This window comes from Nicotiana tabacum, chromosome 3 (genome assembly GCF_000715075.1).
Source record: "Nicotiana tabacum cultivar K326 chromosome 3, ASM71507v2, whole genome shotgun sequence".
NCBI lineage: Eukaryota > Viridiplantae > Streptophyta > Magnoliopsida > Solanales > Solanaceae > Nicotiana > Nicotiana tabacum.
Window position 1 is genome coordinate 161,125,315 of NC_134082.1, and position 20,067 is coordinate 161,145,381.

At 34.2% G+C, this 20,067-nt stretch overlaps 1 protein-coding gene and 2 pseudogenes across 1 annotated transcript; 2 read left to right on the forward strand and 1 right to left on the reverse strand.

Moving 5' to 3' along the window:
- The first annotated feature begins 2,965 nt into the window (after positions 1-2,965).
- On the forward strand, positions 2,966-5,569 carry LOC107804604 (putative germin-like protein 2-1; annotated as a pseudogene).
- A 5,164-nt stretch (positions 5,570-10,733) lies between these two features.
- On the forward strand, positions 10,734-14,384 carry LOC142179539 (putative germin-like protein 2-1; annotated as a pseudogene).
- Positions 14,385-14,510: 126 nt separating this feature from the next.
- Positions 14,511-19,209, reverse strand: LOC107807861 (kxDL motif-containing protein LO9-177). The gene is made up of 3 exons (XM_016632308.2): positions 19,050-19,209; positions 15,843-15,995; positions 14,511-14,921 (listed from the first exon to the last, which is right to left on the reverse strand). The coding sequence occupies exons 1-3, from the start codon at positions 19,163-19,165 to the stop codon at positions 14,819-14,821; spliced, it is 372 nt and encodes a 123-aa protein (XP_016487794.1). The 5' UTR covers positions 19,166-19,209; the 3' UTR covers positions 14,511-14,818.
- Positions 19,210-20,067: the final 858 nt, after the last annotated feature.

Genomic DNA, 20,067 nt, shown 5'->3' on the forward strand with positions numbered 1-20,067 from the left:
CTAGACCTTTTTCAATAGTATAGGGACATATTTGACCTTTTTCCGTACTTTAAATGATTTTGTAAAGAGAAATCCTTTTTGTTGCTATTTTAGTTATTGTTTGAGTTTTATGCAGTAATATAATGATGTAAAAAAAAGTTATTTACAGAAGCCACTTAAATGCTGATAATTTTATATGATAAACATTTATTAGGAACCTAGAATAAATTGCAAATAGCTTGGTCTAATTGTTTATTCGCAAAACAATACAGTTAAATTTGTTATGTGATTTATAGACAAACGAACTGATTTGATCCCAAAATGATAAATAAACTAGATTAAAAATAAGACTTAGCGGTTAAAAAACGGAAAAAGGTCAAAAATACCCTTAATGTATTAGAAATGGTTTAAAAATGGCATCCTTTCACCTATTTGGTTAAAAAAATACTATTTTTAGGATTACAAATGCCCCTTTTTTAACGGAATCATGACATGGCATTGTTGAGTCCTTTAAATACACATATGGTCTTAATTTATTGGTCCACGTGGATTTCTGGCCCAACTCAAAGGACCCGACCCACCCACGATTGAACCAAACACCCAAGAATAGATGAGTTGGGATAATCAAAAAAGGAAGTTAGGGATTGGGTTCAGTCATTGGGGGGGGGGGGTCGGTTCCTTTGAGTTGGGTCAGAAATTCATGTGGACCAATAAATTAAGGTTATATGTTTAATTAAAAGCCTCAATAATGCCATGATTCTATTAAAAGGAGGGGCATATATAACCCTAAAAGTAACTTTAAAGGTATTTTTGACCCAATAGATGGAAGGAAGACATTTTTAAACCATTTCTAATACGTTAAGGGTGTTTTTGACCCTATTCCAAAAAAAACAAGTTTGGCTCCGAGAGCAGTACAGAAATGAGAATAATATAAAACGGTAAGTAAGGTTATTTTATTTAGCTTGAAAAAAAAATGTAGCATGGGTTTTTTCCAGGAATTTCCTTTACTTACAATAGTTGTTGAGCCTGCTATTTATAGCTAGACCTAGGGAAACAAGATCATAGGATCGAGCTCCTCTTAAATGACAATAAAGGGGGCCATTGATGAATATGTAACAGTATGTTATGAATGCAAATATTCTCTGAAACTGCTACTCATTTAATGCTAGAAAATACTCTTCATTAAATGCTTTCCGATGGCAAACATTCAATCTGCTCGCGTTGATTGTGCTCCCTTGGGGATCCATCCGATACCAATGGCAACTATTTTTCGTACTGTTTGTTACTCGATTTATCTTTTGCATGTCTTCGGTTCTACGTGTTGCATTACCATTCGATCATTTAATATAAATCAATTTTACCATATACAATAATGTAAAATTCTTTTAGAGCATTGATCACTCTGTATAACTTAAATATCCTTCCTCGTAATATAGATTCCTTATACCATTTCCAACCCAATACCATTTTTTATGCCAAATATTATTTTGGTGTAAGATTTCATACAACGATTCATACATTATACAACTGTTTTTCAACTTTCATACAATATTCAAATAAAAATATATATTTATAACAGAATACAACTTAAATACAATTTATATACAACTTTACTACAATTTCGTAAGTATATTGTATGTCATGTCGAGTTTCAATCTGAAATTCAGCCAAAACCAAGTTTAATCTTCGCCAAACACCCTCAAAATTGAGATATAAACTCCAAATAATATTCTCAATTGTTTGCAACAACACCCAATCCAAACAAATAATAATTTTTGAAAATCCAAATTCGATTTCAAAGTTTCAAAGTTTTTTAATGGCTGTTAATGGTGGAGAGTCAAACACCTTTAAAATTTATTGATTGACAATTTCAATTTAAACACCAATTGTGCAACATGAAAGAAAATTGCTAAGTTAAAACTCTATAGTAAAACAAATGAAATTCATTGATGAATTCCATTAAAAATATATACAACATGAAAGGATAAAAAGTAGAGAGCATCAGATGAAAAAAATTGGGGAAACAACAAAGAATGAGAGATAGAGAGAGACACTCTCACACACACACATACACACACACACACAGAGAGAGAGAGAGAGAGAGAGAGAGAGAGAGAGAGAGAGAGAGAGAGAGAGAGCAGGGAATGGAAGGTACCTTGGAAGATCACCAACATCATTAGTGAAATCTGAGAGCTAGTTGAAGAGCATGAATTCGAAATTAACCACTGCTTCAGAGAAGCCAATAGACCAGCTGATAAATTGGCAAATTTGAGTCACAGTCTTGATACAATCCATGTCTTCAACTCTTTTGCTGGACTTCCCAACCAAGTCAAAGGCCTAGTTAATATGGACAGATGGAACTTGCCTTCCTTCAGGATCAAAAAAATCATGGAAATTTTTTATAAAGCACTATCTTTTAGTGGTAATTAGCTATCTATAGATACCATTTGCTATATTACGGATTGTAGATACGTTTTCTGTTGTCATAAGATGTATTTAAGCTACTGTATTCATGAGTACAGTAGCAAAAATAGGCATGAATCAGGGAAGTCTAGCTAATCAGTTATTGTATGCGAGTGTATTCGACTATATAATTGGCGTGAAACATGAGATTACAGCTGGACAGATTATTGTATTCGGCTGTATTCACGGCGTGAAACAGGGATTACATTGTTTTTAAACGGAAAGTGAATTAATTAACATAACAGACTCCTAATATACCCCAAAAACATAGCAATCTTCAGAGAATTATATAATACATTTGAATATATAAATTATATTAATTAAAAAATATATATGAATGCATTCATGGCATAGTGAAACAGTGAATACAATGAAATACATAGAATACAACGGGATAAATTGAAATACAATGAAAAAAAAGATAGTGAATACAATGAAATACATAGAATACAACGAGATACATTGAATTACAATGAAAAAAAAAAGACAATGAATACAATGAAATACATGAAAATACGGTGTGATACATTGAAAATACATTGAAATATATTAACAGAAAATCAAGTTACTCAGCCCCAAACTCCGTCGTCTTTGTTCAAGAACAAACCCTAATTTTCGGCGAGTCTTTCGTCGAGCATAAACCCCGAATCTCACTGTTCCCACACATCCTGTACAAAAACTAATAGTTTCGCTTGCCTCGAAAGTGGTGAACAGCAATCCAACTGTCGTGGTCAGCCCTTAGCTTCCCGGCAACCATGTTTGGATTCACCAAATTATTGCCATAATAAAACTCTGATTCTTTAAGCTTCTAGCGGCAGCAGACGCCTAAATTATTCTAGGCATGGGTCTTCCTGAAGTGGTCGATGTTGCCCGCAATTATGCCGTCATGGTCAGAATTCAGAGGTGATGTTGTATTTTGTAGAATCGGAGAAGCCTTTGGTATAGGTATACCAGGTAAATTTTCAGGGAATGGGGGAAGAGAATAGCATGTATCAAAGTAGAGAGAGAAAGAAAATAGCGTAACTGAATAGCGTATTTAGTGGCTTAGGGGTAGGAGGTAACCAAAATTAGATATTTTGCTATAAACATTAAAAGGTATCTATAGAATATAATTTTTTTAATTGGTATTTATTTAAAATAAATAAGATGTTAACATTTGCTATAGGAGGTAAAAATTTCAAAAATCAAACCTTCCCACATCAGTTATTACCCGCCTAAACACCTTGTATATTAGATTCCTGGTTAGAACTAACTTAGAAGTCTCTTCTCAATGATCATGTATAAAATTTGGAATGCCAAACTCGAATTGTAATTTTTTACACACCAATGATCAATGGAGACGAATTTAAAAATTAAAAAAAAATAGAAGTTGAAAGGAAGGAATAAATAAATTAAAGGTCCCCGGAGAGGTAGAAATACATCTGCGATCTGACAAAAGAATCAACGTAACATCGATAAACAAATTCTTACATTTGCGTGTGAACAAGGGGAAACCTTAGACCCGTTCTGTTAGTAGTATATTAATTATATTCGACTATGAACAGTGAGAATTGTGAAGACTCATTCTGTTTAGAAGATTTAAGGATACATAAGAAGACACAGAGATCCGTTAACTTAATTCCCTTTAATTTTCGGCACATATCACTAATTTACTATAAATCCCAGTCTTCAGTGAAACCTTTTTTCTGCAAGTAGAAAAACTCTCTGTAAGCAGTCCATTATTTCTAACGCCAAAAAGAACAAGAACAAGAAAAAGTTGAAATGGCTTCAAGGTATTTTATGTTTGGGATATTGTTTGGAATGTGTTCAGTACTCATGTGTTTAGCATCTGACCCAAGTCCACTTCAAGATTTTTGTGTAGCAGACTCCACAACCTCCTCAGGTACTAATTGAAGCCACCTTTTGAGAAGGGCAGTCAATTTGTCAGAATGTTACAAAAAACTATATTGTGTGCATAAATAAAATATTGGATTTTAGGTGTATATAACATATATTGAATACCCTTTATCAGGAAATCTTTTACGTCTTTTATTTCTAAACATCCTTGAAAAAATTTCTAGCTTCACGATTGAATACTATACTACACTTTCTACTATTTCATCAAACTTATGACTGGAAACGAAGAAGATTGAGCATAAAGAGTTTACATATCTTAAAATTCTTTTGGCTAAAATTGGGCATAAAGAGTGCTTCTCCATAGTCCAATGTTTTGGTCGACAACCTTGCTAGTTTTGTCAGTTAGCAACCAAATTAATAGTCTCATATTGTATCATATTTGTTAATTAGTTCTTCCATAAGTAAATGAGTTTTAACTAATATCTTTACATTATCAAGGTCGGTTAAAGCCTTTTAGTATGACCTTTTATAGCAAACACAGATGAATAACCAGCAAGACAACCGATTATTAAAATAGGTAAAATTAAACTAATAACATAAAAATATTTTAAAACAGTGTATATATTGTCGATCTGAAACTTGGCAGTGCACGTGAATGGGAGGATATGCAAGGACCCTAAGCTTGTAGAAGCAGAGGACTTCGTTTTCAGAGGGTTGAACATACCCGGCAACACATCGAACTCAATCGGATTCCAAGTAACATCGGCTATCATTCCAGGAATCAACACATTTGGAATTGTGTTAGCCCGTGCTGATTTTGCACCGAATGGATAATGGATTCAGTCCTCTTCATACTCATCCTCGTGCCGCGGAGATAGTGCTAGTAATCGAGGGTTGTGTTGAAATTGGATTTGTTACTTCTAACCCTGAGAATCGTCTCTTCATAAAAACACTTGAAGTGGGCGATTTTTTTGTTGTACCAAAAGGTCTTGTACATTTTCAGAGGAATGTAGGAGAGGCTAACGCTGTTACCATTGCGGCTTTAAGTAGCCAAGGACCTGGAACTATTCGGGTTGCGGATGCAACTTTTGGATCGGATCCACCAATTCCTAGTGATATTCTTGCTAGGGGTTTTCAAATTGATCAAAAGACGGCAAGTCAGATACAAGGGCGTTTTTTCTGATGGAATATATGAAGGCGAGCATTGGACAAATATGAGAATGCTTTTAATGATTTAATTTGAGTGTTGTTATATCGCATTTTCTCCGCTCAATTAATTGCATCAAGCCTTTTCTATTGTTTTGTTCATTAATTAATTAATTGATTATAGAATCAAAACCCATAAGCCTCAGGCACGAAGAAAGCTACTCAACGGTCGAACTAAGACACGACCAAGCTAGAAGTATTAGGTAGAGACCTTTTGTTTTTGGAGATAATTGCATTTTGATTGAGTTTTATTAATATAAGGACCCAAGCGGCAATCTGAATTGCAATCATCTATCACGGCATACTTGTTGCATGAATTAATTAATATTTGGTGAGTTCCAAAATCAATTTCATACCGGCAGTTTGCATTTTAATTTGAGCTGGTTAAACAGCAGACAAAAGAAATATAGAGAAGCTTGGCAAAAACTACATAAATTGATACTCACACATAGAGAAGTGACCCAAGTGTTAATATTTTCTTTAATTTGGAATACTCTGCTAGCTAGCTTTCATTCTGTCATTAATTTGCTTACAAGCTAGCAGCAGCAGAGAAGTATGAGCCAAAAGAATTAATCATGTATTGCATTATGTAGGTAGCCAGTTGGCCTGGTCCTCCTTACTCGCATTCTAATGCTAATAAAAGATATACACTAGTAACACTGATGCCAGTGAGGAGCTCAATAACCGAAACACATTAAAATAAATAATAAATAAAAAACAGTCTGGTGCACAAAGCATCCCTCATTCATGCAAGGTCTAGGAAAGGGCTGCATCCCAAGGGGTGTGATATAGACAGCTTATCCTAATGCGAGCATTTGTGGTTGCTTCCACGGCTCGAATCCGTGACCTATAGATCGCTCGAAGACTATTTTACCATTGTTCTGGGGCTTGTATGACCCAAAAACATAGATCTTGGTTTTATCCAATTAGATTTGTTGAAAAACAGGGCTAATCCTAGCCAATATTAATATTCAATGACAAATCTAGCACTTTTAGGGTGAATATTTAATACGTATGACAATCTTGGAGTAATGATAAAGCAATAAAGACTTAGAAATATAAAATATAGCAATAAATAACAATAAGTGACTTTCAAATAGTAAATGGAGTAAAGACAACCCGACAAAGGTGAGATTTTCGGATGTCTTTCCGACAATGATGGATGATGATGAGCAACCTTATATTCCAATCCTTCTTGGATCAGGAGAGAATAAAAAAAAAAAATAAGTGTAAAGTCAAGTTTTGTTTCTATGCAATAAAGTAAGAATCTTGTACAGAGAACGTTGATGGAATTCTTTACAAAGGGTCAAAACCCCTCTCTGAATTACATCTCTTCTTATTTATAAGGGCATATGAGCCACAAAACCCTAAAAAGTACAACGGAAGGGAATATCTACAAAATATTTTTCAGGGAATCTAAATCCTAACATTGGTCGTCATTTTGTGCTGAAGATGAGTGCTCGTCCTCGTCCTCGCCTTCATCTTCTGCCAATCCGGTTCAACCTCGGCATCACGTCATCTTTAACCTTCGACCTCGGCCTTTTAGAATCATACCGACATGTCACTACTATCAGAGGCTTTATATTATCGTTGATCGGGTCAAACATATGAAATGAAGTTTTCGCCTCGCCCATAAAATTCTTCCCTTCAAAACATTAATCGTGCATGTATCATTATATCTTATGCGCCATGTATTAATATATACGTACATTCAAAGATTATATGATTGATAAACGTATCAGTAATGTACTAGGAAAAGAGCATCCTATAAAGTGTAAGTTGCGAGCTACACCGATAACGACTTTGTTTTGATGGTATGAACAGTTCAAGTAATGCTGGTGCATGTTCATCCCAATGTCACAAGTAAATATTAAAATTCTTAAATTTCTTTTCCTACGGCTGCTCAATTTCGTTTTTCATCTGAAAAGAATTAATAAACCAAATAAATCCAAATAACACTTTTCGCACATCATTAGTAGGAATTAAAATCATGTAAAATGGAATTAAAAAGTAAACGCATATATAAATGTATGAAATTCCAAATTCCAATAATTGTTTTCTAAATAACTTCAATTCCATATCTCCACAGTTCCCCCTCACCCCCTCAGCAACCCCAAAATAAAAGAATACTTAAGGAAGAAATATAAGAAGCAATACTTATATTTCTTCCTCATATATAAGAAGCAATACTTAAGGAAGAAATTAAAAAAAAAAAAAAAAGTTGGGCAGTGACGTTATAATCCATACACAATCAGAGAAAAAAAATCAACAAATCGTCACTACTTCTCACACTTGACATTTGGAACGATGAGAAATAGTAAGACTCATTCTGTTACGTATATTTAAGGATACATAAGAAGACACAGAGATCCGTCAACTTAATTCCCTTTGCCGCATCACTACGAACCCCAGTCATTAATTAGCTACATTTTTTTAATGCAATTATAATCTATCTATTTATCTATATCATATTATATTAAAAGAAGAGTAGTAAAGCATGTGGTTAAGCCAAGTGACAAGCTAAAATAAAGTCACTTGGCAATTTTAAGACAACATAAAAAATTTGAATTATAAATGGAAACATATTTAATGGAAGTAGTAGTCCAAGATTTTCTGTAAGTTGAATTTCATTCTTTAATTAATCAAAATCAATTATTTTAAGATTTAAACTAAAAATAAAAATATTCTCTTTTTAATGACCAAAGACGTACACACAAAAAAAAAGGATGCAATTTTCATTAAGCAAACCAATATACTATAACTATATATAACTTTTAATTAAATTTGTGTATAATTCAATTATGGTATGTATCCTTTTTGAGAAAGAATCATTATATATTACACATTAATTTTAAGTTAAAATAATAATTTTTTATTTAGTACAAGCTTTGTATTTGACCTTATTTGTGAACAATATACATTACTATAGGTATCTTTAATTAAATTTTGTGTATAATTCAGTTATGGTAAGTATCTTTTTTTGAGAAAGAATTAATTAAAATTTCGTTAATTTCGTTTTGTATCTTACACTTTTATTTTAAGTTGAAATAATAATTCTTTATTTAGTACAAGCTTTGTATCTGACCTTATTTTTGAACAATATACATTAATATGGGTATCATATACATTACTATAGGTATCTTTAATTAAATTTTGTGTATAATTCGGTAGATATCCTTTTTAAGAAAGAATTAATTAAAATTTTGTTAATTTCGTTTTGTATCTTACACATTAATTTTAAGTTGAAATAATAATTTTTATTTAGTACAAACTTTGTATTTGACCTTATTTGTGAACAATATACATTATTATAGGTATCTTTAATTAAATTTTGTGTATAATTCAGTTATGGTAGGTATTCTTTTTTAAGAAAGAATTAATTAAATAAATATTTTGTATCTTACATCTATATTATATTAAAGAAAATGATATTATTAACAAGAGGACAAAGGAAAAAGACAAGAAAAATTAAAATTTGGTGGTTAACAAAAAAAATAAACGAAGGTTGAAAATTCAAAAAACTCAAAGCTAAAAAATGAAGATCTGTATCATTTCTTGAGCACATTCACTCTTACACATTGATTTACACATACTTTTTTTAAAAAAATTAGGATTTCAGATGCCTTAAAAATTGATTTACTTCGATAGTCTTTCCTCAGAAATCTTTATTTAAGCAACTTTTATTTAGGTTTGACTTCTCTACATTGCTTAGGGTTTAGCTTACGCACAAACTACTACAAAGTATAGCTCCAAACTATAACTATATCAGTGAAATATCAACGTCCAAAATGAGTTGGAATTTGAAGGTTCGTGTTGTTAGATTATGGCACGTTCCAGACCGCGAGAAACCAGAAAATCCTAATTCAATTGAATTAATTATTCAAGATGAAAGGTGCATACTCTTTTAGCTGTTGTTATTTTTTGAGTTGTGATGTATTTTCTTCAAGTTATGCGCCTTTACTAACTTAACTTTCTTTTTAATTTTTTTTTAGGGAGATCGAATTCATGCAACTATGGGAAGAGCTATTATTAAATGATTTATCATTTAATTATTGAGTATTGTTATTGTCTTATGATCCTTTGGTCTTATGTATCATTTTCTTTAGTTAATATTTTTAATTTGGTATAACTATGTTATGTGGCAGTTCATCAGAGATGACATTTTATCTTTTTTCCAGCGCCTCACTCCTAGAATCTTGAAGCCAATTAAGTATTTCTCTATTTTCTTTATATATGATTTACTCTCTGTCATTATTTGTTACTGTTTGTGTATTTTATTGTCATGTTGTTGTGATTAATCTGCCACAAATTTTTATCATATTTGAGAGATACTGTCGTGTTAGAGCTTGCAGATTAGTGTGAAATGGAGAATATTAATGGATTATACTAGCAATCCTCATCTGTTGCTGGGTGGACAACAACAATGACCAAAGAACCAGAAACTGGGAAATTCTATATTGTGGTAGTATGCAACTTTTTACTTTAATGTAAAGTTGAATAATTTATTGCAGAGAGCATAATATAAGCTAGATGAATTGAGAAAGTCTAAAAAGATGTCACATGTAGTGACATAGAACAGTGGCCTGTGACTATGTTATCTGCAGTCCAAGTGTATGAAGCTCATCTAGATTCTGATGTTGACGTGATGAGATCTATTGGCTTCCTAGAATCCAAGCTATTGATGTATTTGAATATATTTTATTCTACACTTAATCAAAATATCTGATAGTGTGCATTAATTTTAGATGACAACTAAGTTTCCTTCTAAAGATCATTCTGGCATGTCTTCTTCATTATCTCATCAATAATACAATATATGTTGTTTCTCATTTCCGTCAAAAATTGTCGCCCAAGGACCAAAAATTATTGAATTTTTACCCATGCCTTTTTGTAGTGATAAACCTCAATACAGAGGACAACTTCTGGAAAATTATGTCCACGAGCATTTGCTACAATAATGTTCCCTTAGGCACATGCTTCATATCAAGCAAATTGTATAGCATTATTATTTTTCGTGGAACATTCATATCAAGCAAATTGTATAGTATCGTTATTTCTTATGGAACATTTATTAGGAGATGGAATGAAAGTTTTACCAGAGTCTTAATATATTTTTAATGTTTGGTTGTAAAGAAGGTATTAACACTAACATATTAAACTTTATGGTGTACATCGTTCTTTTTAATTATCCGCGCATCACGCGGGTACTAATACTAGTTGTTTCTAAAGCTGAAAAAAGAAAAGTTGAAATGGCTTCAAGGTTCTTTGTGTTAGGGCTATTGGTCAGTGACTTTAGCATCTGACCCAAGTCCACTTCAAGATTTTTGTGGTGCAGACTCCACAAGCTTAGGTACTATATTAAAAATAATTTAATTTTAAATTTTTTATTTTCTCATGGTTTTATAGTCACACAAATATACAAATTCCAATAATAATTCATTCTTTCTCAAATTTCGTACCCAATCAATTAAGTTCATATAAAATAAAACGGAGGGAGTAACACAGAGTCTTGTTATCCATGAATATGTGGTTACTGTGTAAAACGTGGGATGCAGTACATGTGAACGGTAAAGTTTGCAAGGACCCTAAGCTTGTGGAAGCAGAGGACTTCTTTTTCAGTGGGTTGCACATAGCAGGCAACACATCAACCCCATCTGGAAACGTTGGGACAAAGACAACCATTCCAGGACTCAACACACTCGGCATTACAATGACTCGTGGAGATTTCGCGCCATTTGGATTGACCTCTCCTCATATTCATCCTCGCGCAACAGAGATGGTGCTAGTTGTAACGCCCGAACCATGGTCGGGCGTAACACGGCACTCGGTGCCTGACTGCATGTGACCGAGCAAACCAACTGCATGGCTGGATCAACACGTGGTATAACTATGAGCTAGAGGTAAATATAAAACATGGTAATCTACTAAGGAGTCTGACTGAAATACCATAGATGCGGAAAATACTGAAAGGTCTGCCAGTATAAACAAGTAGCCGACAAGGCTAACACATGAAAGCCTGCTAATATCTGACTGACTGAGTTATAGCCTACGAAGCCTCTAAAAATATACTGAAAATACTAACTGTTTACCGGGACAAGGTCCCCGGTATACCTTATTAACTGAAATACTATAATGACTAAAACAAAAGAGAGATAAGGCCCCGGAAGACTGGGGCTCACCAATAGCTGATACGAGATGTCCTAGCAAGCAGAATCGTCAACTTGAAAATCGTTACCTGCATCGCGAGATACAGGCCCCGGGCAAAAGGGACGTCAGTACATTTGAATTGTACTGGTATGTAAAATAGCTAAACAAAAGAACTGTAAATACTGAAACTGAACTGCTGGCTGATAAACTGATAACTGAACAAGGAAGTAAGGATGTGAATACTCCCTCTTCTGAATGATGAACAACCTGTTTAACTGAATATTAAACTGCGGCCTCGGGTATATATATATATATATATATATATATATATATATATATATATATATATATATATATATGTGTGTGTGTGTGTGTGTGTGTGTGTGTGCACAACTGCGGCCTCGGGCCCAAGTATACGTATACATAACTGCGACCTCAGGTCCAAAATGCATAAAGCATAAACTGCGGCCTCAGGCCTAAATACAGGTGTTCAACATTCAAGAATATAAAATCAGGAACTGAGAATCATATTACAATACATGATACTGAAATAATGAGTCATACCAAGTTACATGATACTGGATTAGTGATAGGATTAGACTGAGATAAGTATTCATAATAAGTTGATTTATCATAACTGAAACTCATAGAATATCGAATGATTATGAGACTATGCCATCTAGAGAATAGAAGTTCTACTACTATTCAGGGAACTGAGGCATAGTTATTTTCTGAGGAAACTGGTAATGGTCATAATGAATGGGACGTAGGGAGAATCATGGACATTCCCAAACGTAAAGAGTTAGCCTTACATACCTTAACTTCCTGCCCTTGAGCGTAATACAATGTTTGTCAACCCTTTCAACTTTAATCTACAGCAATACAAGTCAAAGGGATTCCATATTAGCTATGATGCTCATGTTTTGGTCACTTAAGCATTTTATCAAACACTTGGTCAAAATAAAGCTTCATAGTCCTTATTAATGGTGTCTCTATACCCAACAACCCATTCTCTTGTTCCTAGATAAATTTTAAAGTCTCAAATGATTATATCAACATTATTCTTCATCACCCATAATGTAAACAATACCCTTATCCAATAATCAACACTCAACACCCCAATCCTATAATCGTTCATGTTTTTCTATCAAACTCATCAACTCATATCTCATGAACTAGGGTTTATAATCATTAAACAAATGCTAGAATAAATTAGAGGGTGAAGACATTACTTTTTTTAAGTTCAAACCCTTTGAATTCGAGTTCTAGGCTTCCTTCTCTCAACAATGATGTCCCAATCGAATATCTAATGATATGGAGGGTTTAACCATGTTAATAAGATGTTGGAAAATTGAAATTAACTTAGAATCACCATTAGAACTTACCTTGGGTGGTGGAAGGACCCTTAAGGAGTTAGGTTTCTGAGAGTTCCTCTTTCTAGAGCAAGTTTTTATGTTTTGAAGTTGTGGGGGACGAAATATAGCTTTAAAACGACCCCGACTAGCGCGCCCGCGCATCTGGAGGCCTGCCCGCGCTACTGACCGTGCTAAACGGCAGTAACACTGCCTCAAAATTAGCGCAGCCGCGCTAAGGGCGCGCATATCACATACTGTTCTGTAAAACGCGCATAACTTTTTGTACAGAGATCCGTTTGGGCTCCATAATATATCGTTGGAAAGCTATTTCAAAGGCCTACAACTTTCATGATTTGAGGTTTCCCAAATTCCTTACTCATTTTTACTAAAACCTGCTGGAATACGAACCTTCTGCAATAACTATCCATCTTGATTTGAAATAACTATTTTCACCCATAATCATCCCGATGGGACTTTACATGTTCAAGGTATAACTTTACCACTCATTTAATACATTCACACCTAAGCCGAATTTACGGGGTGTTACACTAGTCCTCGAGGGTTGTCTGGAAGTCGGATCTGTTACCTCCAACCCTGAGAACCGTCTTGAAGTTGGTGATGTCTTCGTCTTCCCACAAGGTCTCGTCCATTTCCAGCGAAATTGAAGGGACACTAATGCTATTGCGCTTTTAGCTTTTAGCAGCCAAAACTCTGAACTCACTCGTGTTTCAACTGCGTGCTTTGGTTCCACTCCAGCTATTCCTGTTGATCTTCTTGCCAAGTCTTTTCAAATTGATGAAAAAACGGCAAGTCAGAGAGGTGGAATATGAAGGAGGACAAAAAGAGAGCTATGTTATGCAATTTCTATGCAATTTCTAGTTCAACTGTTGCTTCTTAATTGTTTGTTCACTTAGGAGTTGTTTGGATTGTCTTTTTTCATTGCATTGTATCGTATTGTTACTTTAAATGCACTGGTTGTTACTTAGGACCATTTACAATTCTAAGTTCTATCAGATTGAAAGCTAGGAACTTTAGTGCCCGTTTGGACATAAAATTTGATGGAAAATTTTTCCAAAAATATTTCACTTTTTTCCGAAATCAGCATTTGTTCATAAAATTTCCAATTTTCACTTGAAAATGCATTTTGAAAATTTTCGAAAATTTGAAAAAACTGCAAAAAGTTATTTTTCAAAATTTTTACTCAAATCACTCACAAAACTTCAAAAACAACCCAAACTAAAATTTATGTCCAAACACAACTTTAAATTTCAAATACCATTTTCACTTGAAAAAAAATTTCACCATTTTTTTGAATTTTACAATTCTTATGTCCAAACGCCTACTTAATCTGTTAATCTTGTCCTATGTTCTTTTGAACCAATACAATTCTAACCTCTATCAGCATTTAACATAGCCATCTACTTTTCCATGTTTTCCTTCAATCCAACTGCCAAAGGAGTACAGCAGATAAAAATGCCATAAACATGAGAAAACCCCTCATTTAATAATTTTAATACATTTTCATTGCAAGAACGAAATATTTGCTCTTTCATGTCATCAATCATAGGTTTACTGGGAGCTCAGAATCCTTATAATAAACAGATTAGTGTGTTGTCTCTAAAAAGGTACGCGCAATGCAAAAATCACACTAGAACTACTGTTCGGGAGAGACCACAACTTATCATAACACACGTTGCAGTATACAGCTGCAGAACTATCAGATAAAAACAGTTAAGCTCTATCACAAACTATCCACCGTGAACAAACTTATCGATATCTATAATGGACGAAATAGAAGAAGCAACATTTCCCAAACATTTACAGTACCAAACTTATCGTGGCATTTCAAGATCAGGCCTTTGATCAAGTGCCTGAATTGTTGTATTATCTGGAAGTGCATCTGGGTAGGTTGACATGATTTTTGCCTTCATGCTCCTGAAAAGGAAAAATAAACATTTAAAAGTAATATAGGAATAATTGGGTAAACCACAAAACACAGTAGTTCCCACTTTTGGGAATAGATCCAGTAGTCTAATAGCGCCCCGTTATTTCTCTCAAAAACATTATAGCACCATCCAAAATGCTGATAATAACGAAAATGGACTTCTAGAGTTTAACATAAAGTCGTTATGCAGTTTATGTTTTGGCCTCACCTAGTTAGCAGTTTTAACGCTTGAATAAAGTTCTTTTAAGTTGTGGGAATTGAAACTGAGTCTGCTTATGTGAGCTTTTTAAACATAGCTGGTCTAAGCCTAGATGAATGAGGAGGGTTTCAACAAATTGATGGCCAGCATGAAAATAGATTAATTGTAGAGATCCCCTGAATACTGAATTTTTGGATTGTGCAGATACTGAATAACAGAGCCTAATTGATTGAGGCATGGTTGATTGTGGAAAACTATGATAGTTTCTTTTTTGTATTCCTCAAATGTTTTACCTTAGGCAAAGAGGAATTTAAGCTGAAAACCATGAGATTGGATCAAACTATCCAAATGGTAGCACAAAGTATCACATGTAACAAGCCAATAACTGAGGAAAAGGAAGATAATGACTTTGATTGCAATACATCTTTTTAAGAGAAAATAAGAAGGAAGCAAAATATACCTATTTTGAAGAAGCAAGCAAAATATACTTTTGTGTAAACCACAAAGATCACGGATCAAAATATTGAGTAGATTCTAATGAAATGTTCAAATAATGAACTGAGTAGTTTATCATTAGCAAATTATGGTAAACATGACTTATTAGGTGCAAGTATAATGAATAGTCAAGCAAATCCATCTATTACCTGCACTTGCCGAAAACTGATATACAGAAAGAAGAGGATAACAAGAGGGAAGAAAAGGATGGTTATACCTCAACTTCTGAAATATGTAATCAAGGTCTGACTTCATAGATTTTAAGAGACGTGTGTTTCTAGAGAAATCTGCCGAGACCTCTGTGAAACAATGCTCTGAATACTCATTGAAGTGCGAAAGAACTGCATTGCTGTCCTGCAACCGTCCCAATCTGCATTTCGAGTGGACAAGACGACCGTGAAAAAAGGCACCAAGAATGACAATAAGACAATGAACAAAAAGGACTGAACGAACCAATAAATTACATGGTAAAAACTAAAAGCCTCTTCCAGAATTATGACAAATAGCTATCACAAAGGTGGCAGAAAATTAAGTTTAACTGTTTAAAGGAGGTGGCAGCTTCAAAGTGTTCAGGAACAGGCTGATATTCATGACCACATCCTAATCACAACCAGTAGAAAAGTACTATAAGAACGTAATTTCTTTTTTTGATGAAGGCTATAAGAACGTAATTTCTTTAGTGCTCGGATGTAAAATCATGGTCGCCAACAAGCTTTAAGCAAGTATGGGTGACTCCATCGAGAAATAACTGAGACTCAAGCAAAAGTCAGAGCTTCAAAAAAGACAAAGTGTGTCAATATGGGCTTGGCCCAATGGGCCAGCCCAGCCCAAACCGTGATTTAGTAGGGTTGAGCTAGAATTTTTGGTGCCCATTTACAAACGAGGCTTTTAAGTCCAGCCCGAGTAAGCCCGTGGTGTATGGCCCGTGAGGCTTCACTGAGGTTGGGTTGGGCCGGCCCGTGGGCCTAATAAAAATATTTATTTAAAATATATAAAATATAAAAAGTATATGATACTGTAGCATCGAAATCAACATTTAGCATTGGTGGACGTGTTCTTACCAAGTATAGAAGTTGCATCCATTATGAAAATGACCAAACACTTGTTATTACTCGAAATTGGCTACACGACTTTTCCCAAACTCAAACTGGTAATATTTTTTTATGTGAATTTGAATGTTAATAGTTTTAAAATTTAATTATTCTTAATATTTAACTAATTAATATTGCATATGAATTGTAGATGTAGATGAAGGTGTTAAGACAACCTTGTCACAAGCGGATTAAAATATTTTTGATCAAGATGATGTGTTGGATGTCACATAAAGCATTATGGACATTCTCTTGAATAGTTTGTTTTGAATTTTAACTTTTAGTGAAGGAAATATAGCCTTGTCTTTTACTTTTTTAGTATTTATTGTGATATATTGGAACAATATAAAAAATTATTAAGTTTTGCAAAAAATTTCCAATAAGATATTTTTAACTTTTAAATATTTATCTTTTTTAGGTTAGTGCTTAAAGAAAAAATATAAAATTATATTTTTTAAAATGATGGGCAGACTCGTGGGGGTCCACGACCCACATAGGGCTGGGGTGGGCTGACCATTATAAGGCCCATCAAAATGGTGGACTAGCCCAGCCCGTCAATTGCTAAAGTCCGCGTGGGCTAGGCCCTAACCCGGCCCGGTCCAATGAGATTTATGCTAATAAGCATTTTCTCAACTTTTTTTTTCTTTTTTCCTTGATAAGTGACTGAAATAAAGCTTCTTGAGGAAAATTTCTCCAATCAAATAAGAATACCATAAGAGATTATAGAGGAGGTGATCTTTTGGCTCCAACATATATTCTCACGATTAATCACCAGGTTGCAGTGCGGATCTTTCTTTGTGATCTAAGGGGTAAAGACCCCAATATGAGCTGTTGATGATTTATATTATTGTAATGGGTAGAACACACGAAATTCTACTTATTCAAAGAGGGGAAGGTACAAGTTTGATACTTTGATATACAAAACCGAAAGCAGTACTGAATGTTTCTTTTGAGACTTGGTAATTATTAGCCGACGTATCTCAAAAGTCACTTTCATAAGCTAACCTCCTGATAAACAAAGAGTTTTGTCCAATAAAAATATTGACTAGTTGATCATTATCGTGGATCAGATACAAAGATTCAAATAAGGCATGGAAGAATGTTGTTGCAGGGGCAACCAAGGGTGTGGTCAAGTGGTCAATGAAGTGGGAAGAGAACTATGAGGTATCAGGTTCAAATTCCAACAGAGGCAAAAGCCACTAGGTAATTTCTTTACCCCAAGCTTTGCTGGACTGATTTACCCCGATTAGCGCTGGTGGGATGTAGAGTTACCTGGAGGAATAGTCGAGGTGCACGCAAACTGGCCCAGACATCTCCGTTATAAAAAAGATATGGGAACACGATAGACAGTCTGAAGTGCATTCAAAGATTGGTATCACAATACAGCTTTTGTGTCCTAATTTTGACGGCTTAATTTTCATAACAAGAGAGAAACTTGTGCATGCCTGGATCTAATTGCTAAACATATGGTAAAACTGCTTTCCTTCTGGACTCAACAACTCTGGAGATAGTGTTTTTCCACAAGAAAATGAAACTTTGGCTTTTGAACTGCAGCACCCGCTGAACATTTGGTCATGTAGTGCCATTGTTTATTTGGAAATCTTATAATGTGTTACCTAATAAAACTGATATTTAGAACTCATTTATGCATCCAAAGGCTGGTTCTAAAAGTTAATCAGGAAGCACAAATCCCTCAGTCAATCATATAACCAACAGCTTACCCTTTCAATTTCCTGCTTAAACATAACTTCTTAACTATCCAAAGGACCAAATCAGCTCCACTTCAGCGAAAATATGTGAATCCCACTACTTCTAATCAAGGAGAAAACAACAATTTGGAATCCATCCCTAAACTGTATAAGTTGATGGAACAACACCTAGAACAAAAAAATACATCAGCTAATCATATCATTAGCAACAAATCCTCTCATTACCAATTATTAAAAAATTTATCCAATATGACCAGAGGCTGGTTTATCAATTAAAAACTTTCCAAACTACCCAACTCAGATATTATCCTAATTGACCATAATAAGCCAACCATTGAACCTAGAGCAAGAAAAGAACAAACTTTGGTTCAACCCGAAACTGTATAATCTGATGGGGCAGAAACTATGTTCAGCGGGAACTGAACGGAATAAAAAGTGAATACAAGTTCTAATACATCATACGCACCACAAATTAGCTCAAGAAACACAATTGAATCTTTAGCTCATTGCATACTCGGTTCGGAATTTACAGTAAATTACTAAGAACAGTTTACATCACAGATATGTTCCAAAGAAAATTTAAAAAAAATAAAAAAAATGAATGAAGGTTGCAAAAAGAAGTACATGAGGTTTTGCAATTGCTTCAGAGAATCCAAATCCTGAGCATTGATGAGGGTTTTGAATTCCTTAGAAATCTCTTCGGATGCAGATTTGACGGATACTTTCTCTGTTTCCTCCATTTTCTCTAGGAGGGACAAGTACTTTGGACGATTACTCTTCTGTATAAGCACTCTCTCTTTTTTGATGAATTGCAAATCTATCCTCTGTGGTTTGTAAAATTACACTTACCACCCAAACAACTTAGGCTTTTTAGCCAAGCTTCTAAAATTTATTTATTTTGAAAAACATTCTTTGATTGAATTCTCGGAGAAAGTATTTTTAAAATAACAACTAGGGTGTGGTCAGTGATTACACCCAACTATGTCTTATAAAAAAGATAAAGCGGTGGCTACAAATATATCCCGATTAACAAGTCCGGAGTCGAATCTCACAGGGAATTAACCTATCAATCACAGCTATTGGACTCACAGAAATTCACGTATTCAATATTCAGAGATATTTTAGTAACAACTTGGGGTGTTTATTAACTAAATATTATGTAATAACAATGCAGTAAACTAAGACTAGCTAAAAACTAGTTGTAAGCAAGAATGAGAATGGTCTAAAGTTATGATTTCCCCTCTTGTCGGAATCCTTTCCTCTATATTTGGTGTAAATTTGCCTAAGTTTTCTCTATCAATCATGAGCATTCTGACTGTCGTAACTCTCTCCCAAGTAATTACAACAATATACTAGACATATTCTCCTGAATTACGTTAGTTGGCCTTAGTTACAGCTCACTTAGATCGCACTCAAGGTTTCGTTATCCCTAATCCCACCTTTAAACCCTTCGTATTAATCCTGCAAATACATTAGGAGTAGTGTTGTTCAACAACTACCTAAATATGTACTCTCTCCCGAGTAATGCATACTAAATAGGCACAACCGATTGAGGGCCCTTCAATCAACAGCAATCACAATATAGTTGAACAAACAGAGAAATTATTAAGGCAAATCTATATTAACATATCAGAAATTCATC